Here is a 14,922-nt window from a genome sequence, read left to right on the forward strand (position 1 = left end):
AAATAGACTCAGATGAATCAGCCATCTATCTATGAGAAAGACATTTGTACCCATGTATCAAGGGTTTTGAAGCACTGACTGTTTTGGCAGCTGCCTTTTGCGATCAGCCTTCTTCACATTTGTCTTCACTCCACCAGGAGACTCTAGTGAATTAGACGAGATTCATCACTCGGTGCGACCCTTCGCCCCCCACCAGAGTGACCCGTCCTACCTTGGGACAAGCCTCTTACCACCGGCCACCACGGAGAGCACTCAGCAGACTCACTCTCACCTGAGCCATCCTCCCCCGGAGGACCCGCTGGGACCTCTGCCTGACAACTGGGAGATGGCCTACACCGAGAACGGAGAGGTCTACTTCATAGAGTAAGTACCCTTCAACACACCTGATTGAATTAGACTACCATTGTTATCCCAACACATAAGAAGCAGGGAATAATCAGCTTATTGATGAAGTATGACCATCAATAGGTGGAAGTGTGCGCCCTAGTGTTGGCGGCACACAGTTTTTTTCACATACCAAATCAAGTAAGCGTGGCGTCCCATTCAGTGGTGGACTTGAATTGAGAGACAAATAAAATGAAAGAAAACGGGGCAAATCTCTAAGCTGAGATGTTACAATGGCATGACCTGCCTTGACTGTGCGCTGTAAGACTTTTGGTTGGGATACATCAACAGGACCAGCATTGTTTTGGTATGTTTGTTTGACATCAAAAAATTAGGAAGTCAGATGCATAAGAAAGACGTGTAGGAACACAACATCACAACAACAGTTTAATGGAGCTAAAAACAAGTATATATTTTAATGTATAAAGGTTCTAACTCGTGATTCTGACTGCGTAAGAGGAAGTTGGGGAAATACATCAAAAAATGGTCACCTCTGCTGTATTATCTTGTCCAATATTTCATTTGAAATATTCATTGAAATCCTCACTGTCTTGCCAAACTCATCTCAGTCTTGGAAACATCTTGTTAATCATGTTTATACTCTATTTAGCCACAATACAAAGACCACCTCTTGGATAGACCCTCGGTGCCTGGACAAGCCTCAGAAACCCCTGGAAGAATGTGAAGATGATGGTACGTGTGTGTGTGTGTGTGTGTGTGTGTGTGTGTGTGTGTGTGTGTGTGTGTGTGTGTGATTTCGAGCCAGTGAGATTGTTTTTGTTTATTATGAGTCCAGCTGACACAATCACAAACTCTGTATGAATATTGAGAGCCGCGTCTCAGCAGAGATATTATTGTGTTGTGAAAAATCCAATACGTGTGAGAATAGTTGTTCCCTCAGTTGCCCTTAGGTGACACTGTTGGGTCAGAGAAAAGGACTCTGCTCTACTCTTTAAGCTGTTGATTCCAGCAAAATACCCCACAGCTTTGAAAGCTGCATAATTTGAGTCATCTAGCTCAAACAAGTCATTGCTGCCTTGACCTGCAGGACTCACTTTTGTTTTCATACCAGACAGATTACAGCCACACACACTCAGGCATGTTACTGTTTCTAATGCAGGTATTTGGTTTCCTCTGGTAACATACACACATTTTCATGTTTTGAAAAGTGGTTCCTGCTGTTATTACTGGCGAAGAATCCATAACATAGGGCTTAATGTAACTGGAGGAACTTTCCCAGTTTTTATAGACATGGATCTTTACATGAGGGTCTGGCTTTGATTACCTCTCGCCACCCAGTGGCCGAATGTAGCTACTACATTTAACTAACTCAGCTGCTCTCCCTCTGCCTTCATCTCCCTCTCTGCATCCTGTGCTGTCGGACTGCTGAGTAGAAGGGGTCCATACAGAGGAGCTGGACAATGACCTAGGTATGCGCACACTTACTCACTCTCTCACTCCCTACATTCTTCTAGTCCCCCCACCGCCAACGTCACCCTGGACCTGCACACATTGGATTCATTGTTACAATTGAAAAGATTGAAGCTAATTTTTTAAAAATAAAATCATGGTGGCGACACTAGTTATAAAACGACATGCTGTCTTCGGTGCTTATATGTAGTCGTTCGACAGTTGGTGGGATTTGACTGTGACTCTTTAATCATCTCAAAAAAGGGGCAATTTGCTACACCACCACCAGACTTGACTTAACCCCACCTACCCTCCGTGTGTGTTGATTTTTAGTCAGCACGCATCGTTTGTGAACCCTTACCTTATCCACGTTCCACCACACACATCAAACACACGCGTCAACACACTTCAGAAGCAAGTGCTGATCCGGGGGGGATTCTTATCATGATGATTTCCTAATGGGTGTCCGTCTGAGCCCAACAGCAATGGGCTTTTTTTTTCTCTCTCTCTAGCAGCCCATCAGCAGAAAAAACAAGCCAATCAGACACAGCACCGCTGCCACTCATGCTGGAATAAATGGCGTTTGACATGATGGCCTGCTATGTATTCACGATGAATGATGTCATTCCTTTAGAGGAGATAGCTGATGAATTATTATACCAGCCTTTTCTGATTATCATGTTTCAACCTCAAAGTACAAAACAAGGACACAATGAGAATTCAACATTGAATATATTTATTGCACTTGTATTGTTTCACATAAGGGGAATAAGTAGCCTCTCAGAAAATAGCACTTTTCATCATCCATTAAAGCTGCAATAATCAATAATTTAATTTTCAACATAAACTAGCGGTTAATGTAAATATAACTTTGCCATTTACTCTTCAAGCTCAGGAAGTAAAAAAGAGGTGAGGCTCTGTGAATGTAAATCCATCATCTAATGGGCTTCAGTCTCGTTAGCAGCTCCCATTGTTCCGCTGCTAAAACCGCTGCCGTGTGATAATCATCAGATCAGATGAGTCCCCAGTCCATAAGACAGCTCCCCACTGGATGAGCATGTTCAATTATTATCGATTAGCACGATCCAATACAGGTGGGCAACGAAATGCAATTAACTCGGTCTCTCCGAGGAGAAGCAGAAGCGGACGTTTTATGAGTGTCAGCAGCTCACGCTCACACAAATTCTCTCTCTGAAGCACATCCTCACTGGAGAGAAATCCATCACAGCACTGTATCGCCGGAATGAGATGCAAGCAGTTAAACATGTCATTCATCACACATGTTATAGAAGGTGGGAGATGGCAGGGGAGAGGGGGAGAGAGGGAGACTGGGTGAAGCATTGTTTTCTAGCGGCTTCTTTTGCTTCCTCATCTGGATCTCAGAAAGGTCTCACGAGTATTATTCAGATGGTTGCTTCACCAAACACCCTCACTCTGTCTCTCTCTCTCTCTCTTTCTCTCTCGCTGCACACACTATCACACACACACACACACATGCACGCTCTTCTCCTGGAGTGGAACTAGTGTAGTGTGAAATCAAACAGGTGATTAAAATTTTGCACAAGCTGAGCTGTAACCATGTTCCAGTTCAAATCCGCTGAATGATAATTCATCTCATCTGTTTTGTGGCTTCACCCCTGCACAACAACGCTTAACCTTGCATTCTCTCCCTGGAGTTATATTTTATTAGCTGCATTTAGCTGGTGGAAAGGCCGAAAGATGGAATAATAACCTTTAAGTTGCTTTCAAGCATCAAATGACGACTGATTGTTGACCCATCAGAGTGCTGCTAAAAGCCAGATGGTCTGCAATGACGTATCGTAAACTGTCAGCTGTTATGGCTTTTTTTTCTCTTCGCCCCGACTCCTCTCCACCCGAGGACACCTCCTCTTTAGAAAGCAGAGGGAGGCTCTCCAATTTGGATGATTAGATTTAGCAACTACATATACATAGGGCAAGGTGTAATTGACTGAGAGGGTAATATTATGTAAAACAGATACATCACCGTACATGATTATTGGACAATCAGTGTGTGATGCCAGTTTGAAGCCTCTGGCATTATCTACATGGAGGCCAGCCAGTAATCAATGCTGCTGTAATCAGCCTTTATATCTGAACACGATGGCTCTGTTGGAGATAATGACATCATCACGCTTTCTGGCAAACACTGTTGAAATACAGCAGTGTCAGGAAATTATACGCTGCTGAAGTGGGCCCAGTCATATTCCCTATCTTTTCCGAATCAGCGTTGATGGCGGTGGAAATCTTTCCAGTGGTGATCATCTGTACGCGCAGGCAGTGATCTCGCTTCATCTCTCAGCAGCTGGCACAGCCAAGCTATACACTCCTAGATACTGACAGTAACCCAAACTTTAGCTGAAAAAAGGCCCAGTGTCTTTCATTAATTTGGCGAACAACATTTCCAGGAGTGTGTCCTGCACTGTAGTTGCCTGCTGTGACTCAATCTCATTGAAATGAGGGAAAGAAAAGGAAAAAAAAAAACATTCATTTTACAAATTTAATCAGACCCGAGCCTTCAATTCTATTTTTTGTTTTCTTATGATGCTTTCAAATCCAACCTCATCTATTCGCACACCTCCTTTCAGAGCCCCTCCCCCCCGTTTGTTTCACCCGTCCGTCTCTGCTAGAGGGGGTCTTGCTCTGTTCTTATCTGATGTGTGGAAATGTCAGTAGAGTGAGGGGACAGGGGGAACAGCCAAGACAGCATGTGAAGCCCATGGGGTCACTCTGGCCGTGGGGACTGACTGACAGACAGACAGAGGCAAAAGGTCTCTGCTGGCTTTACCTGTAATACATGTCCTCTGGTAACTTCACACCTTTTTCACTAGTCTCCTGTTTTTATCTCTCTTTTAGAACTTCCACCAGGATGGGAAAAAATAGATGATCCAGTGTATGGGGTCTACTATGTTGAGTAAGTGATGTATAGTACAGTGTGTGAAGGCACTCACGCTGCACAAGGACACTCAAAATGCAAATGCACACAGACGCACGTAGACAGGCATGCAGAAAAAAGAAAAGGCTGTGCTCCATCTCCTAGTCACACATAAATGCATCCATACGTTCTCGTCGGAAAAGAAAGAACTCTTCACCTTCTTGTAAATAGGAGCAGCTCTTTTGTGTGTACAGTTCTGCTGTAAGACTACGCTACAGCTATTTTGGTCTTTTGTGCACTAGAAAATGTAGGCCATTTTGTCACTGTCATTATCATTTGGGAGTACATGTAGTGTGTGTGGTGTATGTGCGTGCATGCGTGCCCATCGTCTTGTGTGAGGCCTTTGGGCCCCAACATTAATGTGAATATGTGTTTTTGATGTTGTTCAAAGCAGCACTCCGGAGCTCTATGGTGTGGCATTTCTATTTTTTCCACTTTTGTCTCTGCAATACTTCTCTTGACATATATTCAGCATTTCCTTCAGTTTTAGGTGTCAGTGTAACTAGGTGAGCTGGATATGGGATTCATGATTTCTGTGAATTAGACACCCTCAACTTTGAGTTGTTTGATGTGATTGTTGTGTGTCATCTATGTCTTAATAACAAATTTCTGTATTAATCAAACATATCCTTACATCTGCCCTCCCTCCCTCCCTCTTTTAACTTTTCTCTCTTCTATAACCTTCTCCTGCCTGCCTCCTCTTTTTTCGTCCTATTCTTATTCCTACCCTATTACTCATTTCTCCTGTCCTTCATTCCTTGTTCCCTAACCTCCACCCCATCATCTCTCCCTCACGCCCTCCCAAAGTCATATTAACAGGAAGACCCAGTATGAGAATCCAGTGCTGGAGGCAAAGAGGCGCCGGCAGCTGGAGCAGCAGCAGCCTCAGCCACAGAGCCAGCAGCCACCTGAAGGTGAGCGCTACATCCGAGGTTCGTTCACAAGCCCCCAGCAAGGGCGTCATTTCCTTTCTTTCTATTCATATGTGCGACTGAGTTGGCTGCTGAGGTGTCTCTGTATGTGTGTTTGAGATTGTGACGTTAATCCAATATGGCCACAGTACTTTTTTTGATGTCGTCCGCTACTTTTTTTGATTTGCTAAGTGCCCTTCCATAAAGGCATAACTATCATTTCTGGCTTTATGATGCAGCCTTTTTCCAAGTTAATTTCTTTGTTTATGTGTTGCTGTTGGACACTTGTTTATGGCAAATACTTGAGGGGCTGTTTTCTCCCAAGGTGAAGACAGGTGAGTTCCGCCTCCGCAGAAAATAATCAAACTGCTGTACTGCAGCGCTGATAATATTAAAATGTCAGATTCTTCAACTCACTGATGAGGTAACAATGCATTTTCCTTGTTGTGCCACAGAGAGATTAATTGTAAATGCGTGCCGGCCCTCATGGGAGCTCTCCACTTTCTGCCCATTCTGCAGAAATCATTCGATTCCACTCAATTACCTGCTGACTCTCATCCCATCTGAAACTTCAGTCTTTCTTCAGAAGCATAATACCCTCAAGCAAGACTTTTTACCCACTTCCCACTCTGGCATTGATTATATAATGTCTTGCTGCTGAGAATGTAAATGAAGGTAGTGTCTGACCTATGCCACCATACAGTAACAACGTGATTAATCAAAGATGGTTGCCACTGTGAAGAAATGCGTCACTTTTTATACAAGTTGAGAGCCAGTGAGTGATGTCAAGATTCATGAATATTGGGCGATCTGTTTAACCCGAGCTTATAAGTCTGTGTTGTAAAGTTTACTTAATGACTGGAAGACATCAGACATAATACCAGGAAATGTCTCAACGTCACAGAGACCTTTTAGCCCATCTTCCTTCACCATATCCTCATTTTTTATACAAAGAGGCAAACCGGCACACCGGCACACCGCGCCAATTACAACAATGTCATCACAGAGACCTTCGCTCTGTGTTTTCCTGGAAGTAGGGCAGCTCTACACCTGTCTAGACTCCACCTAGAGATCATGTGCCTCTTGCTGTTGCAGAATGGATCGAGGATTCTACACTGGCAGGAGCCCCACTGGCTAGTTATGCTGCCAACCACCAGGAGACCTACAGGGACCCTCAGACTGGACCCACAGTGCCCAACGCAATGGGACAAAAAAGTATGTCCTCAGCTCAACACTAACTTGTTTTCCTCAGCCAGAGTCTGAACTCCCAGGTCATGTTTAATCGTAGGATTTTGAAAATAAGATTAAAAAAAAGCACACAGGTATTTAAAATAGACCCTCAGTATTTGCTCTACATATGGTTACATGCTGTTTATCTCCATCTCTATTTTCTGTATCAAATAAGGGCTCTGTTTCATTTCTGATTTAAGGACACACACACACAGTCACAATGTCTAGCTGCGCTGCGTGTTTCCTTCTCCTGGTTGCCAGCTCCTTTTATACCAGCCTCCCACTAGCAGCTTGTCTAATTAGCACAGCCATGCCAGAGAATTAACCGTCTTTCCCTCTTACTGTCCCTCGCTGCTCTGTCGGACGCCTTTTCCTGTTCCCCCCATCGATCTATTTTATGGCTCTCATTCACTGCCTTGCTGTCTTTTGTCTTGTTTCCTGCCACTTGCTGTTTCGGTTCAATTGTTGGTTCTGTCCATCTTTCTGTACATCTGTGTCTCTCACGATGTCTTCTGTCTGCCTCCTGCCTTAGGAGTGACTCACTGTTCAGTACGTCCCAGTCCTTTGCATTCCTCAACAGAAAGGTTTCATTCAACATGTCTTTGTCTGACTCCCTGCTTTCATGTCTTTCTGGCTTCCTGGTCTCCGCATCCCTTTTGGATAAAGCTGGAGAGATTTAACAGTTTTATGTCTCTTCACTTCTGGAAAAATACACATGAACACACAACAGCATCCATGGCAAAAACACATGGTCACAAACACACTCCAAGAGTAAAACGTTCTTTTCTTGAACGCTGAAGCTGTTTCACTCCCATAACCTGATGTGATCATTCTGCACTGTTGTCTGTTCTTGTGTTTATGTACGCTCTCCATCCTCCTCTCCAAACATGCTTTCCTTACTCCCTTTACCTCTGCCAACATCTCCTCTTCCTTCACATTTGTAATCTGAGGTTCTACGTGCTGAGTGTATCTAACGCCAGGTCTCTAAATGGACAGTTACAGTTCCGCCTGCCCCACATCCAATGTGCTTCTCATTTTCTGATGTTATGAACAGTGAAGATGGCGGATGCAGATTCCATCTCATATATCTGTATCATATCTTGACTGCTCTGTCTTCTGTCTGATGATAATCAATATTGCCGTAGTGTGAGTATTTGATCCTCCGGAAACGCCAGACTAGATGCCACTTCAATTCGTTCGCCGCCAAGAACGGAACTCTCTTTTTAGGGTAAATTTAGCTGATGAGAAGGTTGCACTGGGGTCATGGTTGGTATCAGCACTGCAACTAATGATGTAGTTCGTTAGTGTTTAGTCTTCTAATTTTATTGTCATTCATTAAGGATGAAAAATCTCAGGGGACAGTAAAAATAACCAGATAGTTTCATGGAGTTAAAGAAGGTGACGTCTTCATGTTGTTTGCACGCAACAGTCAAAAACCCCTAAGATATTCAGTGACCTGGATGACTGAAAATCTGCAGACAATTTGAATCATGTTCAGATGTCAGACCAGACCACGCTCACTGGATGACTACTTACACACTCTGTAGGATTTAATTTGTCATGTCTTCACAGAGAGTTATATGTATTTGTATATTTAGATTAATGATAAATGTTTCAGCATTCTCTTTACACCAGTTAGCACAAGCATTTCACTGAATCCCAGATACAGGATACAGGATACAGTATCACCCGACCCAGATCTTTTTTTTAGCACCTCTGCTGAGATGAAAAACACAACCCAAAGCTGTGTAATTCAGTTTGTGCTGGTTCACTGGTGTATTTGATATAAAATAATGTAATTTTATGTGCGTGGGTTTTCAGGAGGGAAGCCTTTCTTTACTCGGAACCGATCTGAGCTGAAGGGGACTTTCATCAATACCAAGCTGAAAAAGAGCCGCCGGGGGTTCGGTTTCACTGTGGTGGGAGGCGACGAGCCAGATGAATTCTTGCAGATAAAGAGTTTGGTCCTGGATGGGCCTGCTGCTCTTGATGGCAAGATGGAGACAGGTTGGATTTATCAAAGCTAATCAAGATTAATTGTTTTTTTTTCTGATTACTGATTATAGCCTCTAAAATCCTTAAGATGTCATCTTTGCTCAAACTAACATTAGCTTCATCTTTACTTTGAAGGTGATGTAATAGTGAGTGTCAACGACACGTGTGTGCTTGGCTACACTCACGCCCAAGTTGTCAAGATCTTCCAGTCCATCCCAATCGGCTCAATGGTCAACTTGGAGCTGTGTCGTGGCTATCCACTGCCCTTTGACCCTGATGACCCCAACACAAGTCTGGTTACATCAGTGGCCATCCTTGATAACAAGGAGCCCATCATCGTTAATGGCCAGGAGGCCCCGAACACCTACGACTCACCATCCAGCCACGGCAGCCAGAACAACAACAACGGCACTATCAATGGTGGAGCACCCCTGAACGGCCTCCCACGACCTCACAGCCCCTCTACAGAGGTGGCCTCAGACACCTCTTCCCAACATGGCTACCCCAGTGACGTGGTCACCTTGGCCTCATCCATCGCCACACAGCCGGAGCTCATCACTGTACACATGGAGAAAGGAGACAAGGGCTTCGGCTTCACCATCGCCGACAGCCTAGGAGGCGGAGGGCAGCGGGTGAAGCAGATTGTGGACTACCCACGCTGCCGCGGCCTCAAGGAGGGTGACATCATCGTGGAAGTGAACAAGAGAAATGTGCAGAGTATGTCACACAACCAGGTAGTTGACCTGCTCAGCAAGTGTCCCAAAGGCAGCGAGGTCACCATGCTGGTGCAGAGAGGTAAGAGTGGGCCAGTGCCTACTTACAGATGCTTGCTGTGTTTTATTTGTATTGTAAGTAATGACCAAGAGAGATGAGCAAAGTGGTGCCGTTGTTGATTTATATGTCCATATGGTGAAATATTGCAAAACAAAGCAACAGTTTCCCATGAATCTTTTTGGTGTTGATAAAAAATAATAGGCCTCTGCCTTCCAGGCTGTTAGAACTCAGCAAGAGCTCCTTGTATTGACACACACATTTATTTATTCATGTAAATGGAAGTTAGAATCAAAACAGAGAGTACAAAGAAGGCAAGATGGAAAGATAATGGTGATAGGGAAGTGGAAAATGAGCTGCAGGAAAAGTTTGAATAACATTTCAGGAGTTGGCTGAAATTGAGGAACGTTTACACCGAATTGCATCGACAGATCATTGCAGCTGTGTGGAAATGGAAAGGAGCTGAGAAAAGGAAAAGTAAAAAAGGGCTGTGTGGGTGTTTGAGGTCAGACTCTCTGCACCTTCACTCTTCCTCCAGTCTGTCTCCAGCCATTCCTCCTGTCTCTGTCTTCTGGGTTTGGTGGATGAGAACATGTCAAGATGGTTTGGGGCTTCTGTGTATTCCAATGCTCCTGAAGGAGAGCACTGATCGTGCTTTTATCCCCCGTCTGGCTTGGTTTGATCTTAAGTCTGCATTTGCTGTTAACATGTACTTCCAGTGTTTGTTGGTGAGTGCCAGCAGTGTGAAAACGGTGCACCGGCCCGTGAATGCTGCAATTCAACCTGTCATATCCAGCTTTTGTCACAGTTTCTGATTGAAAATCGCTGTCGCAGAAGCACTAAATGGTTACAAAGCAACTGTGAATGGAGGATAAAGATGAAATGATTGAATTTTGGTAGTTTACATCCAATTCCCCCAAACTCAAAGACCTCCAGTGCTCTAACTGCACTGTGTGATCCAAGTAATTGGACAATTTTCTCTATTCAACTGTCCATAGTTTGCTCTGGGGCTTATTAATTTAACGAAAAGATTTTTTGTAGTGTGTTATGTGCAGTTTATCTCCTCCGGTGGGTCAAGTGCTCTGAACTGTAAAAGGAAATTGGTCAGATGAAGGTCAGCAGAGTCGCACCGTAGTCTCACAGTGACTATCCTTTCTTTCAGCCTGTCCTTGATACTTGTGACTTTGTGTCTCTGTTTGTATCTCCATCGCACCCTCCATCCTGCAATGATCCCCGCCTGCGTTCTTCATACTCACTCTAATACCCCATCACCACCACCCCGGCTTAAGCTAATGAGCACGTTTCTTCAAAGCGCTAGTGTACACAAGCTATACCTTGATTCATTCAGCCTCATCATCGGCAAGGGCCTAATGGGCTGTCAATAAAATAGAGAGCAGTTTCAGTAAACACAAATGTTATAGATGATGGAAAAGCACATAGAGCAGCTTTATTAAATTAGCTCAAGGGCAGCTTATAGAGGTATTTGATGGAGGCTTTGAGTAGAGAGAAGGCAAGATAACCAGGAAACTTATGCAAGGCAGCACACGGAGATAAATACTAGAAATGTTCACTGCACCTGCACAGTGAAATATCTGTAACTCACCAACGTTCTTTTTATTTATTTGTTTATTTTTACAAAGAACTTCTTGGATGAATTTCATCCATTCTGATGGAAGTCACTCCAATTAGTGCATTGTGTTGACTGCATGTGTAATGTGTCCCAATCTATGCTGGAGTCTGGATACCAAAACATGTTCTCTGGTGCCATTTGAGATGTGTCAGTACCACTGAGTACTGACAACTGAGAAATGCAGAAACCTGGAACCTGTTGTGATCTCCACAAGTTAATCTTTGATCCAGTGGGTTTGGGTTTCATATTACGCAGCTTCTCGTGCTCAGAAAGCGTGTAACAATTTAATGTGCTTATTTCTCAAAGTCATCATAGAAAGAGAGTATTCAGGGACTGCCTACCTCCATCAATGTGACCTCAGCCAAACCCCATGTAATAAAGTGCATTTATCTGCTCTTGTTACGTGGATCTAACCCAAAATGGAAATGGGTTCTTTCTTGGCCGCTGCAACACCCCTCCAACAACTTTAATGAAATTTGGCCTCATAGTGTTTGAATAATCCTGTTGGCAGACTGATATGAACAACCAAACCATTTGATGTCAGTGTAGTGAGGTCAAATGCTCTTTTGTTGATGCTGAATTACAAGAAATAATCATATATATTAGATTTTCATTGTAAAGTATTCAATTACTGTAGATGCAAAGAACTGTGAGAGCTTCATAGACACACACTGAATGCTTATATTTCTTCCACCCCCTAAACATCTCATCTCTCAGATGTTGAGTGGTATGTCATTTTCTTACATGTCAGTGCTCTCTGCATACTTCATCATTCAAATTCTGCATGCGTGTCCAACATATACAGAGAGAGAGAGAGAGAGAGAGAGAGATGGTAGCACTCGGGAGAAAATAAAGCCCAGCCAGAGACATGGCACCTTAATTACTCTCCTGCTCTCTCCTCACTGCTTCCTCCCTCCAGCTCCCTCCACTGGCAGCAGCTAGGCACGCTGGCCTCTAATTGGGGTCCTGATGTCAGCTTTGCTTATCATACGCATACATCTTTCTTCTCTGTCTTTTACTTTCACTTTCCTTCCGTCCATCGAGAATTTCTCTGTGAGCAAACACTTGTGGTGCATGTCCACACACACCGAGAGCGGGCCTCAAATCTATAATTAGACTTGAGCCTGTTCACTATTTGAACAGGCTGAAAGACCTGGGCAAAGTCTTAATTGGTGAAGATGCATCACTCTTCAACACCCATCCCCCTGTTCTGTGTCAATTCCCAACTGCCGTTATGTAGATTCACACCCTCTCACCCATAGAAGAGCCAATCCTCGAGGGCCGCCATTTCTCAGTACACGTTCGTTAAAGCGCAGAAGTGTGTGCCCCCTCCCCCCTTTTTTGCTCACACCATTTGAGCATGTGCACGTATGAGCTTGAGAAACAGTGTGTGAGTATTGTTCAACGTGTTTGAACTTCACACCATTCAAATTGTGCTGCTGCTCGCAGCATTCCAAGGATCTGAAACCAGGCAAAATGACTGTAATTATTGAGCTAAGAATGGCACCTAATCTGACCTAAAAGCATATGGGTGAGGTCCATCAGGTCAGGTCAGGTCCGTGTCGTGATACACGCTTGTTTAATGTTTAATTACACTGCTGTAACGTGCACATTTCCCCTGTCTGTCTTCCCTGCCCCCGCTGATGATCTGTCGTAATTCATTTTTGCCCAAGTGTCTTACCATCACACAGATGTCAATTTCCTCCCACGTTCTCTGTGAAAAGGTGTAAAAGTTAGATGGCCTGTTGGGATGTATACACCTGCTCTACAGCCCTTTGTCAGCAAAAATGTGTTTGGGTGTGTTAAATTCCTGAAACCCAATATCCCAGTAGTTCCAGTCATTAGTCACTTATATAAGCCTACTTTGTGCGAGCTTGGATGCAGCGTTGCGTTTGCCTTTCTTTTTTCATCTGTTTGTAAGGCCGGGCAGGTGCTGGAAGGAACGCAAGGTAATTTGTGCTCGGGTGAAGAAAGCGCTCGTGGTCCTGTGGAGGGATGGAGTAATAGACAGCTGCAGTGCAGAACAGACGAGGAAGAGAGGGAGGGCTTGGATGGAAGGATGTCAGAGGATCCGAAAGATGATGGAGCGATGCAGAAACCCCTCTGTCGCTCGTCTTTCTCTCTCCCCCTTCCACTTCATGACTCATCAATCAACGGTGACACAGTCATCCCTGCTGGGCATTTGGGCCGCGCACTCGCAGAATGAGAGATGGACCTTTTCCTTCCACCCACATAGCCAGCGCACCAACAAATTTCAAATTAGGGGATCAACACAAACAAGACGTGTTTAAACAATTTGCAAATGTCATTGCATTTGAAAGGGTCAGCGTTAGTCACTTTTCTCCCTCGAAGGAGGTAGAGTGGCCATCCAGCAACCGAAGGGTTGCTAGTTCGATCCTCACTTCCCCCAGTGACCATGTCAAAGTCTCCTTGAGCAGGATACTGAACCCCTAATTGCTCCTGATGGCCCCATCCAGGGTGAACACCGCCTCTCGCCCAGTGTCAGCTGGAATAGGCTGCAGCCCCCTGTGACCCTTAACAGATAAGCCGTTTAGAAAATGGATGGATGGATGGCGTTGCATTTGACGAACCCCTCTGTTGCACGCTTTTCTTAACACCTTTGAGTAAATGAAGAGCCAAACAGTGTAAGACAAGTGCAAGACTTCTTATATGGATGATGCTCTAAGGCACTATCCTAGGCGCAGCATCTCTATCCATACAGCATAGGAGGGTGCATTTCCTTTTTTTTATGTGCGTGTATTTCCCCAATTGCCTTTGAGTGCCGTTAGAAAGAGATTTATTGTACCCTTGAAGAGAGACAGGGGGGTTAAAACATATGTTTTTCTTTGTTTGTCGTGGATGAGTGCCTTAAAGAGTATAAAAAACACTAGATAGCTCTTATTGGCATAATGGTGGACAAGTGCAACAACAGCTTGTAAATGCCTCCTGTCAAAAAGCACTCAGTGTTATTTGGGGACACACACACACACTGGCATAAACACAACTATGTGAACGTGCATAACCAACATGGATACACTGGCAGTTACTGGCACTCTCAAGGCCCATATAAGGACTGTCTCCTACCCACCCATTGGAAAGAGATAAACACTGATGATGGGTCCTTGCACAGATCACGCCAGGAAATCAATTCACTGTATGGGCAGGAAGCATTGTTTTTTGCCCACTTTGCATTAAAAATTCCGCTGACTACACTTTCCAATGGCACCATAAAGAACAGCAGTGCAGCCTCGGAAAGCAATGATGGAGCAGCGGCCTGCCCTTTAGGTGCCCAACATTCCCCTCTGCTCACTTTAGGCTGCTGGAGCCAGTGAATCAGTGCTTGTTGCACAGGGGCAAGGTGTGTCTTTTTCCATCCATGCCGCCCCATCGTCACACACCTCCACAGCTGCTGGGTGAATCGTAAATCTTTTGTTTCCATGACAATGCTCTGCAGATAATCTGTGCTGGGGTCTCCTGAGTGGGTAGATGCGTGCATTTGTGGGAGGAGGGGATTTCACCCCTTAATTTAAAAGCCATGCAAGGCATAGCCCAGAGGAAAAACACCGCCTTCATTATGTCTTGACAGCGTGATGACCTTCCTCACAGGAAAAATACCAGAAGATTCCACATTCTAATGT

The 14,922-nt window shown here is 44.4% G+C and overlaps 1 protein-coding gene across 7 annotated transcripts in view; it reads left to right on the forward strand.

Moving 5' to 3' along the window:
• magi1b (membrane associated guanylate kinase, WW and PDZ domain containing 1b) overlaps positions 1-14,922 on the forward strand; it is a 133,732-nt gene that overhangs the window by 92,340 nt on the left and 26,470 nt on the right. For 6 of the 7 annotated variants that reach the window (XM_086198663.1, XM_086198667.1, XM_086198665.1 and 3 more), the window contains exons 5-12: positions 138-363; positions 995-1,077; positions 1,779-1,814; positions 4,669-4,726; positions 5,555-5,679; positions 6,754-6,873; positions 8,710-8,895; positions 9,019-9,678. In XM_086198663.1, coding sequence (XP_086054789.1) covers positions 138-363; positions 995-1,077; positions 1,779-1,814; positions 4,669-4,726; positions 5,555-5,679; positions 6,754-6,873; positions 8,710-8,895; positions 9,019-9,678 — 1,494 coding nt within the window. The remainder of the gene's footprint in view (positions 1-137; positions 364-994; positions 1,078-1,778; positions 1,815-4,668; positions 4,727-5,554; positions 5,680-6,753; positions 6,874-8,709; positions 8,896-9,018; positions 9,679-14,922) is intronic. The other variant, XM_086198666.1, reaches the window with a different exon arrangement.

The sequence above is a fragment of the Aulostomus chinensis genome, chromosome 3, assembly GCF_037954235.1.
Source record: "Aulostomus chinensis isolate RoL2024-O1b breed Wild chromosome 3, RoL_Achi_v1.0, whole genome shotgun sequence".
Classification (NCBI taxonomy): domain Eukaryota; kingdom Metazoa; phylum Chordata; class Actinopteri; order Syngnathiformes; family Aulostomidae; genus Aulostomus; species Aulostomus chinensis.